The sequence below is a fragment of the Mobula hypostoma genome, chromosome 5, assembly GCF_963921235.1.
Source record: "Mobula hypostoma chromosome 5, sMobHyp1.1, whole genome shotgun sequence".
Lineage (NCBI taxonomy): Eukaryota > Metazoa > Chordata > Chondrichthyes > Myliobatiformes > Myliobatidae > Mobula > Mobula hypostoma.
Window position 1 is genome coordinate 12,462,782 of NC_086101.1, and position 19,943 is coordinate 12,482,724.

The window sequence follows — 19,943 nt, forward strand, 5'->3', positions numbered from 1 at the left end:
ACCTTCGGCGGTGAGTCACTCGCTGGCGTTTTCATTGGTTTACAGGGTCGTCCCTCAAGAACAAAGCACCGCCCAGACCGCTGCGCTGGGACTACATTAAGGGGCGGAGCAGCGGACCAGGCAGTAACGATCTGCTTGGAGAAGCAAGGAATTCCTTCTGGTATTTCAATAAAAAACGTTGGAGCTTTCGTCAGATACACAGATGTCTGCATCAACGGGGACAGCCATCGGTATCGACCTGGGCACCACCTACTCCTGTGTTGGTGTCTTCCAGCATGGCAAGGTGGAGATCATCGCCAATGACCAGGGCAACCGCACCACCCCCAGCTATGTGGCCTTCAACGACACCGAGAGGCTCATCGGTGATGCAGCCAAGAACCAGGTGGCAATGAACTCCACCAATACCATCTTTAATGCCAAGCGGCTTATTGGGAGGAGGTCTGATGACCCGACGGTGCAGTCCGACATGAAGCACTGGCCCTTCCAGGTGGTGAGTGATGTGGGGAAGCCAAAGGTGAAGGTGGAGTACAAGGGGGAGAACAAGACCTTTTACCCAGAGGAAATCTCCTCCAAGGTGCTGACCAAGATGAAGAAATTTGCTGAGGCTTACCTTGGCTACAATGTCACCAACGCTGTCATCACCGTTCCTGCTTACTTCAATGACTCCCAATGCCAGGCAACCAAAGATGCTGGTGTGATAGCTGGTCTCAATGTCCTGCGTGTCATCAATGAGCCAACAGCAGCTGCCATTGCCTATGGTCTGGACAAGAAAGGCAAAGGGGAGCGTAATGTTCTCATCTTTGACCTGGGTGGTGGCACCTTCGATGTGTCCATTCTCTCCATCGATGACGGTATCTTTGAAGTGAAATCAACAGCTGGAGATACCCACCTGGGAGGACAGGACTTTGACAACCACATGGTCAATCACTTCATTGAGGAGTTCAAGCGGAAATACAAGAAAGACATCAGCCAGAACAAGAGAGCGGTGAGGAGGCTGCGGACGGCCTGTGAAAGAGCAAAGAGAACGCTGTCTTCCGGCACCCAAGCCAGTATTGAGACTGACTCTCTGTTTGAGGGAGTTGATTTCTACACCTCAATCACCAGGGCTCGCTTTGAGGAGCTGAACTCTGACCTGTTCAGGGGCACTCTGGAGCCAGTGGAGAAAGCCCTGAGAGATGCCAAGCTGGACAAACCCCAGATCCATGAAATTGTCCTGGTCGGAGACTCCACCCGAATCCCCAAGATCCAGAAGCTGCTGCAAGATTTCTTCAACGGTAAGGAGCTGAAGAAGAGCATCAACCCCGATGAGGCCGTGGCCTATGGGGCAGCTGTCCAGGCGGCCATTCTGATGGGCGACAAGTCAGAGAATGTTCAGGATCTGCTACTCCTGGATGTTGCTGCTCTGTCATTGGGGCTGGAGACGGCAGGTGGAGTCATGACCACCCTTATCAAGCGTAACACAACCATCCCCACCAAGCAGACCCAAATCTTCAGCTCCTACTCTGATAACTAGCCTGGGGTCCTTATTGAGGTATTTGAAGGCGAGAGAGCCATGGTCAAGGGCAACAATCTTCTGGGCAAGTTTGAGTTGAGTGGCATCCCTCCCGCTCCTCGTGGCGTACCCCAGATTGAGGTGACCTTCGATATTGACGCCAATGGCATCCTGAATGTCTCTGCTGTTGACAAGACCACCGGGAGAATAAACAAGATCACCATCACCAACGACAAGGGCAGGCTGAGTAAGGAGGAAATTGACAGGATGGTGCAAGATGCAGAGAAGTACAAGAATGAGGATGAAATGCAGCGGCAGAAGATTGCAGCCAAGAACTCCCTGGAGTCCTATGCCTTCAACATGAAAGGCTCTGTGGAGGATGAGAAGATGTCCAGAAAGATCAGTGCTGAGGACAAGAGGAAAGTCATTGACCTGTGCAATGAGACAATATCCTGGCTGGGGAAGAATCAGATGGCAGAGAAGGAGGAATTTGAGCACAAGCAGAAAGAGCTGGAAAAACTCTGCAATCCCATCATTGCCAAACTGTACCAAGGAGCAGCCACAGGGGAATCATGCAGGGCACAGGCTGGGAATGCCAGTTCTGCCGGACCAACTATTGAGGAGGTGGATTAAAGAACTGTAAATGTGACTGTCTGGGTCTTGCATGGTTTGAGCTGTCTAGACACTTCAGTGGGTCTGATGCTGATGTTGGCACTTGGGAATAGTCTTCACTGTAACACCACGGGGTCATGTCAATGTCCTGAATCTGGCTGTGATATACTAATGGTAAACACTACTAACTAGGTCTATTCAATTCCTTTGATCAGTTTTTCTGTATTGGGTTTTTTTAATTTTATTTATATGTCATCTGTTTTGGAATGTAAACTTTGTACAGTTTTAGGTATCTTGTAACATGTTTTTAATAAATCTTTTAATTTCTTAAAAATTGGGTGTAATTATATTTCATCATCAGAGAAAGAAAACTTGCCATTTTGTTTTCAAAAACATAAAGTCAACAATTTATGGGTGTTAAAGTATCACTGTATCTCGATAAATGTTCCCTCCTCTTCCTCCCTTTTCCAGGGATATCTTCCTTCTAATTTCCAGCACACCTTCTTTCTGGATCTCTTTTGTCAACACTTCCCCACTCTCACAGGTGCAGTTTGGCATTACTTTACCAGAAGGCTTTTGGTTCTTCAACAAGGTGACCAGTCCCCAAAGTTGACAGATCTAGTGATGTTGCCCTTCGTCAGTAGCTCCTGCATTGTCACCAAAAACAGCTTAATTCGCTGCCTTGGGAGGGAATCCCATATGCTGGGAACAATGGTTGGTATTGGCAGCAGGCTGAGTTTTGAGGTGTGTGTTTGTACAGGTACCTGGAGGGGAGGTGATTGACAGGTTGTGGGCAACTGGGACTAGCCGGGAGGATGCTGTTGTGGGGCTTGGACAAGCTGGGTGGAAGAGCCTTTCCCCAGCTGTCCTCCGCACAGCTGATGGCGTTTCTGTTTATCACCAACGTCGTATCATACAGTATCAGGATGTAAAGGAACTTTTTCAGCCAAGGACAATCTGCAGCAGGTCTTCAAGGCACTGGAGTGATACCGCCAACACTGGACACACACAACACATGCACACAATTTAATACCACTGATATATGTTGTGATTTTTTTGTTTTGTGGCAGCAGAACATTGCAATTTTGTATAAAATACGATAAGGAATACATATAAAATAAATGAAATAATTATTGCAGAATGGCGGCAGAATATTGTGAGGTAGTGGGCTTGAGGTTATTGTCCATTCAGAATTCTGATGGCAGAGAGGAAGAAGTTGTTCCTGAAAAGTTGGGTGTGGGTCTTCTGGCTCCTGTACCTCTCCCTTGAAAGTCAGGCAGTATCTATGTTGGGAAATGAACAGTGGACCAACAGCAGGCTCATCAAATCCACTGGCAACAAGTATCCTGCTCATGGACTTTATCTCTTGCCCTGAGGACCAAGGGGAAGTATTCTACCACAGTGAGATATTCCTGCATTAACGCCGCGTTGATTGGCACCTGTGGTATTTAAAACTGTCTCCCTTAAATAGTGAACTTCCTCTGCCCTCTACAATAGAACATGGAGGATTGAATACGGGGTGGAAAAAATACTCCAAGGGACAAAAGATGCTGTGATTGGCACCAACATACCTTAAGTGTTGGCTGAAGTCATCATCTGCAGAGGGAAATGGACAGTTGACGTTTTGGATTAGACAGAACCTTGATCTCGAGTTTTTACCTCTGTCCCGAACGAGTTTTTATCTTGAGATTATGACTGCTGGATGAAGATATTAAGGGAGGAAATATCGCCTTGGGTCTGAAAGTTGGAAAAAATGTCCGATGAATGTTTCTTTAGGGTTCTTCTCCCCTGCGAGTGGGAGTGGTTGGGTGGCGCGGAATATACCCCTCAACTACGGTTGTGTTATACAAGATGAACTAGCAGAGTGCCACATGAGTGACTAAAATTTTAAAACTGTACAGAATGAAATAGGCATGAATTCAGAGTTATTGAATGGTTTGTCGTAAATAATTTTAACAGGTGTATTTTGTTTGGAAGCAACGGATGGGAAAAGGTAAGTAGCCGCCGAGACCCTTCAGCAGGGCCCCCAGCAGTTTTGTAACCTTATAAGGGAGTAGGTCTGGAAGCAGCGAGACGTACGAAGTGAACCGTCGGTCGTCAATACACGCACTCAGTACTGGAAGACTGCACACGACTTGCAGGAAACTCTAACAGGGGAATCTCTGTCTTCAGATTAGAAATCAGGGGAGAGCGCGAACGCAGTCCCCCACTACCGCAAATTTTGCAGTCGAGTATCCCGCATTTGGGGACATCGCAGGCGTCAGCACACCCGAAGTGCAATGGGATAGCCTCGTCCTGGGAGAACCTTTTTTTTAATTTCAAAATATACTTTATTCAAAAGTAAATATATACAATAAGCCATTCAATAACTTTTCATCCTTTACATACGTTTCCATTATAGTCAGTACATATCCGTATTTATAGCCACCCACGTGGCACTCCAGTAATTCAGCTTACCATATCATTGTTGAGGGGTATACTCCCCGCCCTCCGACCCCTCCCACTCCCACGGGTGGAGAAACCTATACTGTGATCCTTCCCCACCGGGCCCTTGTGGTGGCTGCACCAAGTTTCAGTGCGTCCCTCAGCACGTACTCCTGCAGCCGAGAATGTGCCAGTCGGCAGCATTCTCCCACGGACATCTCCATGTGCTGGTAGATCATCAAGTTTCAGGCCGACCAAAGAGCGTCTTTCACCGAGTTGATGATCTGCCAGCAGCACCGGATGTTGGTCTCCGTGTGCATCCCCGGGAACAGCCCGTAGATCAGAGAGTCCTCTGTTACGCCGCTGCTGGGGATAAAACGTGACACTAGCCCGTCCATCTTCCTCCACACCCACTTTGCGAACTGGCAATGTGCAAAGAGGTGGGTCATAGATTTCTCCTCACTGCAGTCCTCCCGTGGGCAGTGGGGTGCGGAGACGACATTCCGGGCGTACAGGAGGGATCTGACTGGGAGGGCCCCTTTCACCGCCAGCCAGGCGAGGTCCTGGTGCCTGTTGGTGAGATCTGGCGATGTGGCATTTTGCCAGATGAACTGGACGGTCTGCTCAGGGAATCACCCCACTGTGTCCATCACGTCCTTCTCCTGCAGTGCCTGCAGGACATTGCGTGCTGACCATGGCCTGATGGCCGTGTGGTCAAAGGCGTTCTCCTGGAAGAACTTTGCTACGTAGGACAGGTAGGCCAGCAACGACCAGCTGACTGGGGCGTTGTGCGGGAGTGGAGCCAGACCCATCCTTCGTAGCCAGGGCGACAGGTAGAACCTGGGCACATAGTGGTGCCCACATACCTGGGTTCTACACACAACCTGATGCAGCCACACACGAAGCTGGCCATCAGGGTGAGGGCAACATTGGGGATGTTCTTGCCCCCGTTGTCCAGGGACTTGTGCATGGCGGTCCGTCTCACCTGCTCCATCTTGGATCCCCAGACGAATCTGAAGACAGTCCGGGTGATTTCCGAGCTGTAGGAGCCGGGGACGGGCCAGACCTGCACCAAGTACAGCAGCCCTGAGAGCACCTCACACCTGATGACCAGGTTCTTGCCCTTTATCGACAGGGAGCGCCCTCCCCACAGTCCCAGTTTCTGTTTCACCTTGGCAGTCCGCTCCCGCCAGTTCTTGTTGCACGCCTCAGCCCCTCCGAACCAGATCTCCAACACCTTCATGTGGTCAGACCTGATGGTGAAGGGGACGCTGGATCGGTCGGGCCAGTTGCCAAAGAGCATGGCTTCGCTCTTCGTGCGGTTGACCCTGGCCCCCAACGCTAGCTCGAACTGTTCGCAGGTGCCAATCAACCTGCGAACTGACCTCGGATCAGAGCAGAAGACAGTGACGTCGAACATGTACAGGGAGGTTTTCACTTGGGTCCCTCCACTGCCTGGCAGCGTCACCCCTCTTATGCCCTCATCCCTCCTGATGGCTTCGGCAAAGGATTCAATGCAGCAGACAAACAAGACAGGGGAGAGGGTTCAGCCCTGCCTGACTCCAGACCTGATGGGGAAGCTGTCTGTTTCCCACCCGTTGACCTGGACTGCACTACGGATGTCTGTGTAGAGCAGTCTAATCCAATTCCGGATTCCCTCCCCAAATCCCATTTTGGAGAGCACGTCCGCCACGTACGTGTGCGATATCCTGTCGAAGGCTTTCTCCTGGTCCAAGCTGACCAGGCAGCCGTCCACCCCCCTGCCCGGTACAGCACAGGTTTGGTCTGGGTGAATCACCTGCCCCAGAGCAGACCTGACCCTGTTGGCGATCTTGTAATCCACATTCAGGAGAGAGATGGGTCTCCAATTTATAATGTCCTCCCTTTCCCCCTTCTGCTTGTAGATGAGGGTGATGATGCCCTTCCTCATGGACTCAGACATGCTACCCACCAGAAGCATAGCGTTGTACACTTCCAGCAGGTCTGGGGCCATCCAGTTCCACAGAGCCGAGTACAACTCAGCCGGTAAGCCGTCGCTTACGGGAGTCTTACCCGACCCAAAGGAATGGATGGAGCCTGTCAGCTCGTCCAGGGTCAGTGGCTGATCCAGACTCTCCCGCTTGCCGTCGTCTAAGACCTGCGTGATAGACGACAGGAAGTTGCGGGAGGCTGTGGATTCTGTTGCCCCCCGACCACACAGACAAACCTTTTTTCCACCATCGTGACCACCTCCGGTAGTTCCGGAGGTGTGGTAGTCCGCACTCCTGGAGGAAGGTCACGTCGGACTTTACAGTGTCCAGGTATTGGAGCGTGCTGACGCATCGTCCAGTAGTCTTCAAACTTCGCACGTTCAAGCATGCCAATTTAAGGTCTGCCATCATTGCAAGTCCTTTATTTTGGCTGCTCTCCGTCCTCACCCTTGCCATCCTGAGCCTTCATTCCCACCGCCTTTGTGAAGTTTTCCACCTCCTGTGGGCTCAGGTACTGCTGGTAGTACTCCCCCAGGTGTGGCAGTTCTGGTTCTGGGCCCGGGGGGTTGTTGACTTCCTGGGCTGCTTTCCCTTCCGGCTGCTGGGTGCCAGCCGTGGCTCTGCTCCCGGATTCCCGGAGCTCTGTGTGTCTGCTGCTCTCCGCCTCCTGTACTTCGGGGGTGGCCAACAGACTTCCTCCCTCCTCTCTCCTCCTCTCCACCTGTTCTGCCAGCCGCTTCTTCCGCTGGGGCTGCTGCCCCCCCCCCAACTCCTTCCTCCTCTGAAGAGGACAGGGTACCAGAGGCTGTGTGGTTCCCTGCCCTTTTCTTGCGTTGCTCTGCCTTCTGTCGCTTGGCTGTCGCCTTTTGGGTCTTTTTGCGTTTCACGACCTTCCATTCCATTTCCACCTCAGCTCTCCCCTCCTCCATGGACTCCTGCTCGTCGTTTGCCTGGTCCTGGAGGGTCTGCAGTGGGGTGGCAGGTCTTGGGGTGCTTGCACCTTCCTCCCTGGTTTCATCGTCCATCCTGTCGGGTGCCTCGTCTGCAGAGCTGGCGGGTACGTCCAGAACTGCCTGGGCCCTTTCAGGGCCAGCACCTCCCCTGGTCGCCTGTGCGTAGGTGCCCCCACGCCTCGGGCAGGCCCTGTACAGGTGGCCAGCCTGTCCGCAAAGGTTGCAGGACTTGGCCTGCGTGCAGTCTTTGGTCAAGTGGCCCTCGGTTTTACAGTTCTTGCACATCACCACCCTGCACTGGGCTGCGATGTGCCCTGCCTTGTCGCAGTTTCGACACACCCTAGGTTGCCCCGTGTACACCATGTACCCTCGGTTCTCTCCGATGGCGAAGACGGAGGGGGGGTGGATGACGCCGCCGTTGGAGTCCAACCTCAGCTTCACCTTGACCTGTCTTTTGCTGGTCCAGATTCCCAGTCCGTCCTTAACGTCCGCTGGTGTTCCTACGCTCTGCACATACCAAGTGAGGAATGTAAGGACATCCACCACTGGCACGTGCGGGTTGAACACATGTACCGTGATTGTCCGTTCCTGTTGAGTAGCCGTTGCAAAGAGGGCCTGTGCTTTCAGCAGCGACAGCGGCGCCTCTGTCCCCTTCAGCTGAAGCTGCTGGTACAGCTTCTGCCACCCTGCAGCCTGCCGGAAAGTGACATCGAAGAAACCTGCGAAGTCCTGGACGCAGTAGATGTCGTCGAGCGTAAATCCGCAGCATTCCATCAAGACCTTCCAGATGAAGGTCTCTTGGGTGAAGCCGGTGCCCCCGTTCCGGTCTCGCACTGTCAGCCTGACAGTGTTCGTGATACCCGGGCCTCGAGCCGATGCACTGCTCGCTGCTGCCATCTTCCTCACTGCAGTCGTCGCTGGTATGGGGTGTTAGATTGGAGGCCAATCAGCATTAGGATCCACCCCTGCGTCATCACGAACTCTTCTCCTCCGCCTTCTGGTCTGATAAGAACAGATACTACACTTGATCTTAGCCAAAAGGCCGAGAAGCGAGAAAGTGGGCTTGAGGTCAAAATTCTGATGGCAGGGAGGAAGAAGTTGTTCCTGAAAAGTTGGGTGTGTGTCTTCTGGCTCCTGTACCACCTCCTTGAAAGTCAAACAGTATCTATGTTGGAAAGTGAACAGTGGACCAACAGCAGAAACTCATCCAATCCACTGGCAACAAGTATCCTGCTCATGGACTTTATCTCTTGGCCTGAGGACCAAGTTAAACTATTTTACCACAGTGAGATATTCCTGCATCAACGCCATGTTGATTGGCGCCTGTGGTATTTAAAACTGTCTCCCTTAAATAGTGAACTTCCTCTGCCCTCTACAATAGAACATGGAGGATTGAATACGGGGTGGAAAAAAATACTCCAAGGGACAAAAGATGCTGTGATCAGCACCAACATACTTTAAGTGTCAGCTGAAGTCAGCATCTGCAGAGGGAAATGGACAGTCGACGTTTCGGATTAGACGGACCCTTGATCTCGAGGTTTCAACTCTGTCCCGAAGGAGTTTTTAAATTGAGATTATGATTCCTGGATGTAGATATTAAGGGAGGAAATATCGCCTTGGGTCTGAAAGTTGGAAAAAATATCCGCTGAATGTTTCTTTCGGGTTCTTCTCCCCTGCGAGTGGGAGTGGTTGGGTGGCGCGGAATATACCCCTCAACTACGGTTGTGTTATAGAAGATGAACGAGCAGAGTGCCACGTGAGTGACTAAAATTTTAAAACTACAGAATGAAATAGTCATGAATTCAGAGTTATTGAATGGTTTGTCATAAATAATTTTATCAAGTGTATTTTGTTTGGAAAAAAGGGATGGGAAAAGGTAAGTAGCCGCCGAGACCCTTCAGCAGGGCCCCCAGCATTTCAGTAACCTTATAAGGGAGTGGTTCTGGAAGCAGCGAGACATACGAAGTGAACCGTCGGTCGTCAATACACGCACTCAGTACTGGAAGACTGCGACTGCACAGGACTTACAGAAAATTCTAACGGGGGATTCTCTGTTTTTAGATTGAAATCAGGGGAGAGCGCGAACGCAGTCCCCCACTACCACAAATTTTGCAGTCGAGTATCCCGCATTTGGGGACATCGCAGGCGTCAGCACACCCGAAGTGCAATGGGATAGCCTCGTCCTGGGAGAACCGCCTTAATGATCACGGTCTCTCCCCTGCCAGGTAAGTATGCTTTTCTTTCTCTGCCATCCGCATGCATGCTTAACCCACACCCCTCAATATTCAGGCGAACAAATCTGTTAAAGATCTATTTCCTACTATTCCACGTGCTCCTCCTAGACTACCGTTACCACAAATGCCGCAAATCTAGATTATTTGATTAGCTGCTGTAGTTTACTGGGGAGAAATCCCAGACCTTAATCTGCATGTTTTCTAAAAAAGGAAATGTGCGCCACGATTGGTTTTCAGCGACTGGTCGTTGCCGAACCCGACCGCACGGTGTCAGTGTTTTCCTTGAGGAAATGCAGGGAGCTGCCTGAGGCCCACAGGGTGAATGAACAGGCGGCCCCGTCCCCGGCCCCGCAGACCGGGATTGCGCTGAAAAGGGTGCAGGCGAGATTAGCCAGGATGTTGCTGGGGGGGGGTCAGCTTTTCATTTATGAAGGGAGAGTGAACACAGGACAGCACACGAGCAGGTTTTTTGGCTGAAAATGCCTGTGCACAACGTTCTGCCGAATAAAATTAAATCCCTTCTACCTCCACACGATCCTTATTTCTTCATACCCGGTCATGTTCTTATTTAAAACGCTCTTAAACTGCACCGGATCTGCTTCCACCACCACGAGGACATTGAATTGTGTAAGGTAAAGGAAACAAGAAGGGTAGTTATGGAATGTATGACAATTAGAGAAGAGGAAGTACTGGCACTTTTAAGGAATATAAAAGTGGATAAGACTCTGGATCCGGACAAGATATTCCCTGGGACCTTGAGGGAAGTTAGTGTAGAAATAGCAGGGGCTCTGACAGAAATATTTCAAATGTCATTAGAAACGGAGATGGTGCCGGAGGATTGGCATATTGCTCATGTGGTTCCATTGTTTAAAAACGGTTCTAAGAGTAAACCTGGCAATTATCGGCCTGTGAGTTTGACGTCAGTGTGGGTAAATTGATGGAAAGCATTCTCAGAGATGGTTATATATAATTTTCTGGATAGACAGGGTCTGATTAGGAACAGTCAACATGGATTTGTGCGTGGAAGGTCATGTTTGACAAATCTTACTGGATTTTTTGATGAGGTTACTAAGAAAGTTGACGAGGGTAAAACGGTGGATGTTGTCTATATGGACTTCAGTAACGCCTTTGAGAAGGTTCCACATGGAAGGTTAGTTAGGAAGGTTCAATCATTATGCATTAATATGGAAGTAGTAAAATGGATTCAACAGTGGCTAGATGGGAGATGCCAGAGAGTAGTGGTGGATAACTGTGTGTCAGATTGGAGGACGGTGTGTAGCAGTATGCCTCAGGGATCTGTATTGGGTCCAATTTTGTTTGTAATATATATTAATGATTTGGATGATGGGGTGGTAAATTGGATTCGTAAATATGCAGATGATACTAAGATAGGTGGTGGTGTGGATAGAAACATAGAAAATAGGTGCAGGAGTAGGCCATTCGGCCCTTTGAGCCTGCACCGCCATTCAGTATGATCATGGCTGATCATCCAACTCAGAACTCTGCACCAGCCTTCCCTCCATACCCCCTGATCCCTTTAGCCACAAGGGCCATATCAAACTCCCTCTTAAATATAGCCAATGAACTGGCCTCAACTGTTTCCTGTGGCAGAGAATTCCACAGATTCACCACTCTCCGTGTGAAGAAGTTTTTCCTAATCTTGGTCCTAAAAGGCTTCCCCTTTATCCTCAAACTGTGACCCCTCGTTCTGGACTTCCCCAACATCGAGAACAATCTTCCTGCATCTAGCCTGTCCAATCTCTTTAGGATTTTATATGTTTCAATCAGATCCCCCCTCAATCTTCTAAATTCCAACAAGTATAAGCCTAGTTCATCCAGTCTTTCATCATATGAAAGTCCTGCCATCCCAGGAATCAATCTGGTGAACCTTCTTTGTACTCCCTCTATGGCAAGGATGTCTTTCCTCAGATTAGGGGACCAAAACTGCACACAATACTCCAAGTGTGGTCTCACCAAGGCCTTGTACAACTGCAGTAGTACCTCTCTGCTCCTGTACACGAATCCTCTTGCTATAAATGCCAGCATACCATTCGCCTTTTTCACCGCCTGCTGTACCTGCATGCCCACTTTCAATGACTTGTGTAAAATGACACCCAGGTCTCGTTGCACCTCCCCTTTTCCTAATCGACCACCATTCAGATCTGTTTTCCTGTTTTTGCCACCAAAGTGGATAACTTCACATTTATCCACATTAAATTGCAACTGCCATGAATTTGCCCACTCACCTAACCTATCCAAGTCACCCTGCGTCCTCCCAGCATCCTCCTCACAGCTAACACTGCCACACAGCTTCGTGTCATCCGCAAACTTGGAGATGCTGCATTTTTGTAAACTTATAAGGGAGTAGTTCTGGAAGCAGCGAGAGGTACGAAGTGAACTGTCGGTCGTCAATACACGCACTCAGTACGGGAAGACTGCACACGGCTTGCAGAAAACTCTAACGGGGGAATCTCTGTCTTTAGATTAGAAATCAGGGGAGAGCGCAAACGCAGTCCCCCACTACCACAAATTTTGCAGTCGAGTATCCCGCATTTGGGGACATCGCAGGCGTCAGCACACCTGAAGTGCAATGGGATAGCCTTGTCCTGGGAGAAGCTTTTTTTTCCCAAAAATACTTTATTCAGAAGTGTTACAAAATAAAGTTAATTACATAAAGAAAAAAACATTCGTTGACTGTGAGTCCTTATTCAATAAAGTTATTAACAATAAAAATTATGCGTTGACTCTCTGTTCATTTACAAATGAAAGATGTTTACAATAAACCATGCATTTACTCTCAACCCTTGGTCAAGATTAAGACTTATTAACAATCAAATTACGGACATCTCCATCTGCTGGTAAACCACCAAGTTTTGGGCCGACCAAAGCACGTCTTTCACTGAATTGATGATCTGCCAGCAGCACCGGATTTTAGTCTCCGTGTGCGTCCCCGGGAACAGCCCGTAGATCACGGAGTCCTCGGTAACGCAGCTGCTGGGCATGAATCCTAGTACTGTCCCTTCCATTCTCTTCCACACCTTCTTCGCGAACCCAGAGTGTGCAAAGAGGTGAGCCCCCGACTCCACCCCATTACAGTCCTCCCGTGGGCAACGGGGTGTGGAGGAACCGTTCCGGGCGTACAGGAGGGATCTGACTGGGAGGGCCCCTCTCATCGCCAGCCAGGCGAGGTCTTTGTGCCTGTTGGTGAGATCTGGCGATGAGGCATTTTGCCAGATGAACTGGACGGTCTGCTCAGGGAATCACCCCACTGTGTCCATTACGTCCTGCTCCTGCAGTGCCTGCAGGACATTACGTGCCGACCACTGTCTAATGGCCCTGTGGTCAAATGCGTTGACCTTGAAGAATTTTTCTACGAAGGACAGGTAAGGAGGCAACGACCAGCTGACAGGGGTGTTGCGCGGTAAAGGGGCCAGACCCATCCTTCGTAGCCAGGGCGACAGGTAAAACATGGGCACATAGTAGTACTTTGTGCCAACGTATCTGGGATCTACGCACAGCCTGATGCAGCCACACACGAAGCTGGTCATCAGGGTGAGGGTGACATTGGGGACGTTCTTGCTCCGTTGTCCAGGGACTTTGTGCATGACGGTCCGTCTCACCCGCTCCATCTTGGATCCCCAGACGAATCTGAAGACAGCTCGGGTGATTTGCAAGCTGTAGGAGCAGGGTACGGGCCAGACCTGCGCCGAGTACAGCAGCCTTGAGAGCACCTCACACCTGATGACCAGGTTCTTGCCCGTTATCGACAGGGAGCGCCATCCCCACAGTCCCAGTTTCTGTTTCACCTTGGAAGTCCGCTCCCGCCAGTTCTTGTTGCACGCCTCAGCCCCTCCGAACCAGATCCCCAACACCTTCATGTGGTCAGACCTGATGGTGAAGGGGACGCTAGATCGGTCGTGCCAGTTGCCGAAGAGCATGGCTTCGCTCTTCGTGCGGTTGACCCTGGCCCCCGACACTAGCTTGAACTGTTCGCAGATGCCAATCAACCTGCGAACTGACCTCGGATCAGAGCAGAAGACGGTGACGTCGTCCATGTACAGGGAGGTTTTCACTTGGGTCCCTCCACTGCCTGGCAGCGTCACCCCTCCTATGCCCTCATCCCTCCTGATGGCCTCGGCAAAGGGATCTATACAACACACAAACAAGACAGGGAAGAGGGGACAGCCCTGCCTGACTCCAGACCTGATGGGGAAGCTGTCTGTTTCCCACCCGTTTTTTTTAATTTCAAAATATACTTTATTCAAAAATAAATATATACAATAAACCATTCAATAACTTTTCATCCTTTACATATGTTTCCATTATAGTCAGTACATATCCGTATTTATAGCCACCCACGTGGCACTCCAGTAGTTCAGCTTAGCATATCATTGTTGAGGGGTATACTCCCCGCCCTCCGACCCCTCCCACTCCCACGGGTGGAGAAACCTATACTGTGGTCCTTCCCCACCGGGCCCTTGAGTCTGTGAGCATGGCAGTGTATATATAATGCCTGCGGGACCTCTTTCCTGAACCTCTCTTGTACCCCATTATTGCACCCGCACATCACTGTCATAACACTGACCTATGTAGGCGTTCTTATCAATAACACACTGGGCGAGTGTCTGTTCAATGCTTTTAAGAAGCGACTCTGCACCCAACTTTTCTGCTGGAGTGAAGTGCAAGAATTCTTCAAGCACTGTTTCATTATTCAAATACCGCACCACCACTGATATTTGCTCCTTTTTACTCAAGACTTTACTTTCATCCACCATGATGGCAAAATATCCAGCCTCCTTGATTTCTGCACTTATTTGACGTCTGACCATATCTGCCATAATACCCATAATTTCATTTTGGATATCATGATGGGTGGATTTTGCATTCCAGGATTGTCCTCTATTTTTTTTAGCTACAGTCTTATCAAACTTCCCAATTACACTGAGAAACTCAGCAAAGTTTCCCCTATTGCCAGATCCATCATTCTCCCGGTGTCCTCGCTGGGCAATGCCTTGGCACGCAGTATAGCGTAGAGACACAACCACTGCTCTCATATACTCACAATTTTCTTGGACAATCTTTGCATGTCCCTTATCAAGCATATTTCCCAATCTTGAACCGTCTTGTTTTCTCAATCTGAATTCGGCCCGTGCCTCCATAGCAAACTTATGAGCTGCACTTACGTGGTGGGTTTTGAGAGCTGTTGTAGCTTTCCGCCAGTTGCGGTAACCGGTGACAGTGAAGGTAGACTCAGAATGGAACCCATGTCCTCCACACAGGAAATGCCTGCATGCGAAGCAGAATGTAGCATCTTCTGTGATTGAATATTCCAGCCAGGAGCACAGGTCAAACCAGCTACAAATAAAACTCTTTTGCTGATTGCCAAACTGTTGCATGCAGCGAAGGGTACTTTTTCAATGCTAGCCCACAGGATCCTTCCTCAGGCTGCTGGCTAACATCGCTAACAGTATTCCCACTAGTACTAAGAGCAGCTTCATCCACATCTTCTTCCGAATCCTGCTCCATTTCTTGTTCCTCTACTTCGCCCTCATACTCCTTCGATGAACTGCTGTCGTCCTCATCCCCACTTACTTCTTTCTGCATGTCACTTTCAATTAAGACAGGCTCAGGCTGAGACACCACTGATTCCTCTGGATGAGGTCGTTTTCTCACTAAAAATTGATCCATTTTTCACGACAGCCAAAATAATGCACGTGCCAGGCTTGTAAAATCACAATGTGTGTGTGTGGGGCATCCGTTAGTCTCGTGAGACCATGGATCTGTGCCTAGATGTATACTATCAATCTCTCGCATGAGTGAGAGTGAGTGACGTCACCTTAAGTGATCTTAGATCAGCTTAACTGATCTGAGGACAGCAATGGCAAGACATTGACAACGAACGAATAAGCAGAAGTGTAGAGTGGATCTGACAGAGTTTATAACTTCATTGCTGTGTGGTTGCTATAGTAATTGGGGGCGCTGTTTCACTAGATCGACTGGAGAAACAAGCTGTATTCAAAACTATACAGAGAAAGCAAAGTAGCTGCAGTTAATTTCTTGGTGGTGCTATTGCAATTTCTGCTGGGGCTATAGCCCCAGCTAGCACCACTTTAGCGCCACCCCTGCGCCCCCTGCAACCCCTAATTTCCCCCCCACGGTCGACCTCCAAGGGTGTATGTAATACTTCGTTTAGTGATTTTGTGTAGTCTGTAAACCAAGTTGGGTACATGCAGAAATGTGACATTAATTTATGTACTTATATTATCATGTTTATTCCATTACAATTTTAAGCAAGTCTATAGAGAGCTTGGACTCATCACGTAGGACATCAAGAGAGTAGCTCCTTAGAAGCCAGCCAGTTAGTTTAAATAATGTCAGCTATGCTAATGAACGAATGACACCTGTTAAACTCACCTCAACTTGTCTTTTACATTTTAACCCCCCATGGACAATAGAAAAGTCACTCTTGCAAACAGTGCAGCGAGCAACACTGTCATTGTTTTTGAGGTCGACTGTAAAGCCCACCCACGGAGAAAACTGATAGGTCTACTTAGCAGGGGTCCCCAACCTTTTTTGCACCGCGGACTAGTTTAATATTAACAATATTCTTGTTGACGGGGGCGGGGGAGGTGTGGGGTGGGGTAGGTGTGCGTTAATCACGACTATAGGTCACTTATAAGTGGCTAATCCACTCAATTTTGTTTCTAAAAGGGTTTATCTAACGAATTTAATATTAAACACACAGCACATATTTTCGTCACATGAATATAGTGATAAGTCAATTATAAGTCACTTATAAGTCAATAGCATCATAATATTTTAAGCAACAGTTTGATACGAAACACACAGCGCATATTTTCCTCGTATGAACACATAAAATCATTGCAACTTTTCAGCCCACCATCATTGATCTTCTTCCCACGCTGACATGGATGACGCGTGGGTAATGACCTCGCATGCATTCAAGTTCAACCGTGGGTGTGACAGGGAATGAGGGAAGGTGCAGCTGACTCATATCACCAAATCATATCGTTTCCTCGGTGGTTGGGGACCACTTTTAGCACGAGGAGACCAATCAGGATGCTCGCTCTCCCTCTGCCTGTCATGGTCCCTTCTGGCAAACCCCTACCTTGCCATTTGCCTCAAGAATTGGGCCTCAATCACCTCATTTAGATTCCAATCATTCCCAGGTTCCACTAACTACACGCACCTGCTTCCCATCAGAAACGGCAGGATAAAAACCCTGTGACCACAGCAAGAAGCCACTAGTTCGTTAGTCAAGCCTTGTGAGAGTAAACCTTGTTTCCTATTCCTGAGAACTGTTAGTTCAAAGCTTTGCATCGTCTCCTGGATATCGGCTCCCCGTTCGCAGTGGTGCTACGCCTAACGACTCTGCCTCAGCATCTGTGTCCTGTACTTGCGTTTGTCCCCAGCCACGTCCTTGCAACACTCCCTCTCCCTCTCAAAAAAACCGATTTCCGGGATATTGTGTATAATTTCTGGGTGTCAGGGAGCCGCAATCAATATGCGGGAGATTCCCGGAACTTCCGGGTGAGGTGGGATGTCTGTGTACAAAATGTTATGCCAAATTAAATTAAATCCCTTCTCCCTGTACACGATCCCTATCTCTTCATACCCGGTAATGTTGTTATTTAAAACTGTCTTAAACTGCACCGGATCTGCTTCCACCACCACGACAAGCAGCTCGTTCCGGGGAAAACCACCAGCCTCTGTGTGAAAGAAAATCTCCTTTAAACTAACTCCCTCATCATAAAAATGCAAGTATTTGATATTTACCATAGAAACCACAGCACAGAAACAGGCCTTTTGGCCCTTCTTGGCTGTGCCAAACCATTTTCTGCCTAGTCCCACTGACCTGCACACGGACCATATCCCTCCATACCCCTCCCATCCATGTATCTGTCCAATTTACTCTTAAATGTTAAAAAAGAACCCACATTTACCACCTCGTCTGGCAGCTCATACCATACTCCCACCACTCTCTGTGTGAAGAAGCCCCCACTAATGTTCCCTTTAAACCTTTCCCCCCTCACCCTTAACCCATGTCCTCTGGTTTTTTTCTCCCCTTGCCTCAGTGGAAAAAGCCTGCTTGCATTCACTCTATCTATACCCATCATAATTTTATATACCTCTATCAAATCACCCCTCATTCTTCTACGCTCCAGGGAATGAAGTCCTAACCTATTCAACCTTTCTCTGTAACTGAGTTTCTCAAGTCCTGGCAACATCCCTGTAAACCTTCTCTGCACTCTTTCAACCTTATTTATATCCTTCCTGTAATTTGGTGACCAAAACTGAACACAATACTCCAGATTCGGCCTCACCAATGCCTTATACAACCTCATCATAACATTCCAGCTCTTATACTCAGTACTTTGATTAATAAAGGCCAATGTACCAAAAGCTCTCTTTACGACCCTATCTACCTGTGACGACACTTTTAGGGAATTTTGTATCTGTATTCCCAGATCCCTCTGCTCTACTGCACTCCCCAGTGCCTTACCATTTACCTTGTATGTTCTACCTTGGTTTGTCCTTCCAACGTGCAATACCTTACACTTGTCTGTATTAAACTCCATCTGCCATTTTTCAGCCCATTTTTCCAGCTGGTCCAAGTCCCTCTGCAGGCTCTGAAAACCTTCCTCACTGTCTACTACACCTCCAATCTTTGTATCATCAGCAAATTTGCTGATCCAATTTACCACATTATCATCCAGATCATTGATATAGATGACGAATAACAATGGACCCAGCACTGATCCCTGTGGCACACCACTAGTCACAGGCCTCCACTCAGAGAAGCAATTCTCTACTACCACTCTTTGGCTTCTTCCATTGAGCCAATGTCTAATCCAATTTACCACCTCTCCATGTATACCTAGCGACTGAATTTTCCTAACTAACCTCCCATGCGGGACCTTGTCAAAGGCCTTACTGAAATCCATGTAGGCAATATCCACTGCCTTCCCTTCATCCACTTTCCTAGTAACCTCCTCAAGAAACTCCAATAGATTGCTCAAACATGACCTACCACGCACAAAGTTATGTTGACTCTCCCTAATAAGTCCCTGTCTATCCAAATGCTTGTAGATTCTGTCTCTTAGTACTCCCTCCAATAACTTACCTACAATCGACGTTAAACTCACCGGCCTATAATTTCCCGGATTACTTTTCGATCGTTTTTAAACAACGGAACAACATGAGCCACTCTCCAATCCAGTGGCACCTCACCCGTAGACAGTGACATTTTAAATATTTCTGCCAGGGCCCCCGCAATTTCAACACTAGTCTCCTTCAAGGTCCGAGGGAACACTCTGTCAGGTCCTGAGGATTTATCCACTTTAATTTTCCTCAAGACAGCAAGCACCTCCTCCTTTTCAATCTGTACAGTTTCCATGGTCTCACTACTTGTTTCCCTTAATTCCATAGACTTCATGCCAGTTTCCTTAGTAAATACAGACGCAAAAAACCTATTTAAGATCTCCCCCATTTCCCTTGGTTCCGCACATAGCCGACCACTCTGATCTTCAAGAGGACCAATTTTATCCCTTACAATCCCTTTGCTCTTAATATACTTGTAAAAGCTCTTTGGATTATCCTTCACTTTGACTGCCAAGGCAACCTCATGTCTTCTTTTAGCCCTCCTGATTACTTTCTTAAGTATTTTCTTGCACTTCTTATACTCCTCAAGCACCTGATTTACTCCCTGTTTCCTATACATTTCATACAACTCCCTCTCCTTCTTTATCAGAGTTGCAATATCCCTTGAGAACCAAGTTTCCTTATTCCTATTCAATTTGCCTTTAATCCTGACAGAAACATACAAACTCTGCACTCTCAAAATTTCCCCTTTGAAGGCTTCCCACCTACCAATCACATCTTTGCCAGGGAACAACCTGTCCCAATCCACGCTTTTTAGATCCTTTCTCATTTCTTCAAATTTGGCCTTCTTCCAGTTCAGAACCTCAACCTTAGGACCAGATCTATCCTTCTCCATGATCAAATTGAAACTAATGGTGTTATGATCACTGGAACCAAAGTGCTCCCCTACACAGACTTCCGTCACTTGCCCCAACTCGTTTCCTAACAGGAGATCCAATATTGCATCCCCTCTAGTTGGTCCCTCTATATATTGATTTAGAAAACTTTCCTGAACACATTTTACAAACTCTAAACCATCTGGACCCCTAACAGTATGGGAGTCCCAATCAATGTATGGAAAATTAAAATCCCCTAC

At 48.4% G+C, this 19,943-nt stretch overlaps 1 protein-coding gene, 3 non-coding genes and 1 pseudogene across 4 annotated transcripts; 1 reads left to right on the forward strand and 4 right to left on the reverse strand.

Moving 5' to 3' along the window:
* Positions 1–202: 202 nt before the first annotated feature.
* LOC134346596 (heat shock cognate 71 kDa protein-like) lies at positions 203–2,125 on the forward strand. Its single transcript, XM_063048035.1, is given in 1 exon segment — positions 203–2,125. A coding segment is annotated over 1 exon segment (1,923 nt).
* Positions 2,126–4,285: 2,160 nt separating this feature from the next.
* Positions 4,286–4,452, reverse strand: LOC134347383 (U1 spliceosomal RNA). The gene has a single exon (XR_010018139.1). It is a non-coding gene; the product is annotated as a U1 spliceosomal RNA (small nuclear RNA).
* Positions 4,453–8,373: 3,921 nt separating this feature from the next.
* On the reverse strand, positions 8,374–8,505 carry LOC134347401 (U2 spliceosomal RNA; annotated as a pseudogene).
* A 1,015-nt stretch (positions 8,506–9,520) lies between these two features.
* On the reverse strand, positions 9,521–9,684 carry LOC134347409 (U1 spliceosomal RNA). Its single transcript, XR_010018151.1, has one exon. It is a non-coding gene; the product is annotated as a U1 spliceosomal RNA (small nuclear RNA).
* A 2,493-nt stretch (positions 9,685–12,177) lies between these two features.
* On the reverse strand, positions 12,178–12,336 carry LOC134347392 (U1 spliceosomal RNA). Its single transcript, XR_010018146.1, has one exon. It is a non-coding gene; the product is annotated as a U1 spliceosomal RNA (small nuclear RNA).
* Between the last annotated feature and the right edge of the window lie 7,607 nt (positions 12,337–19,943).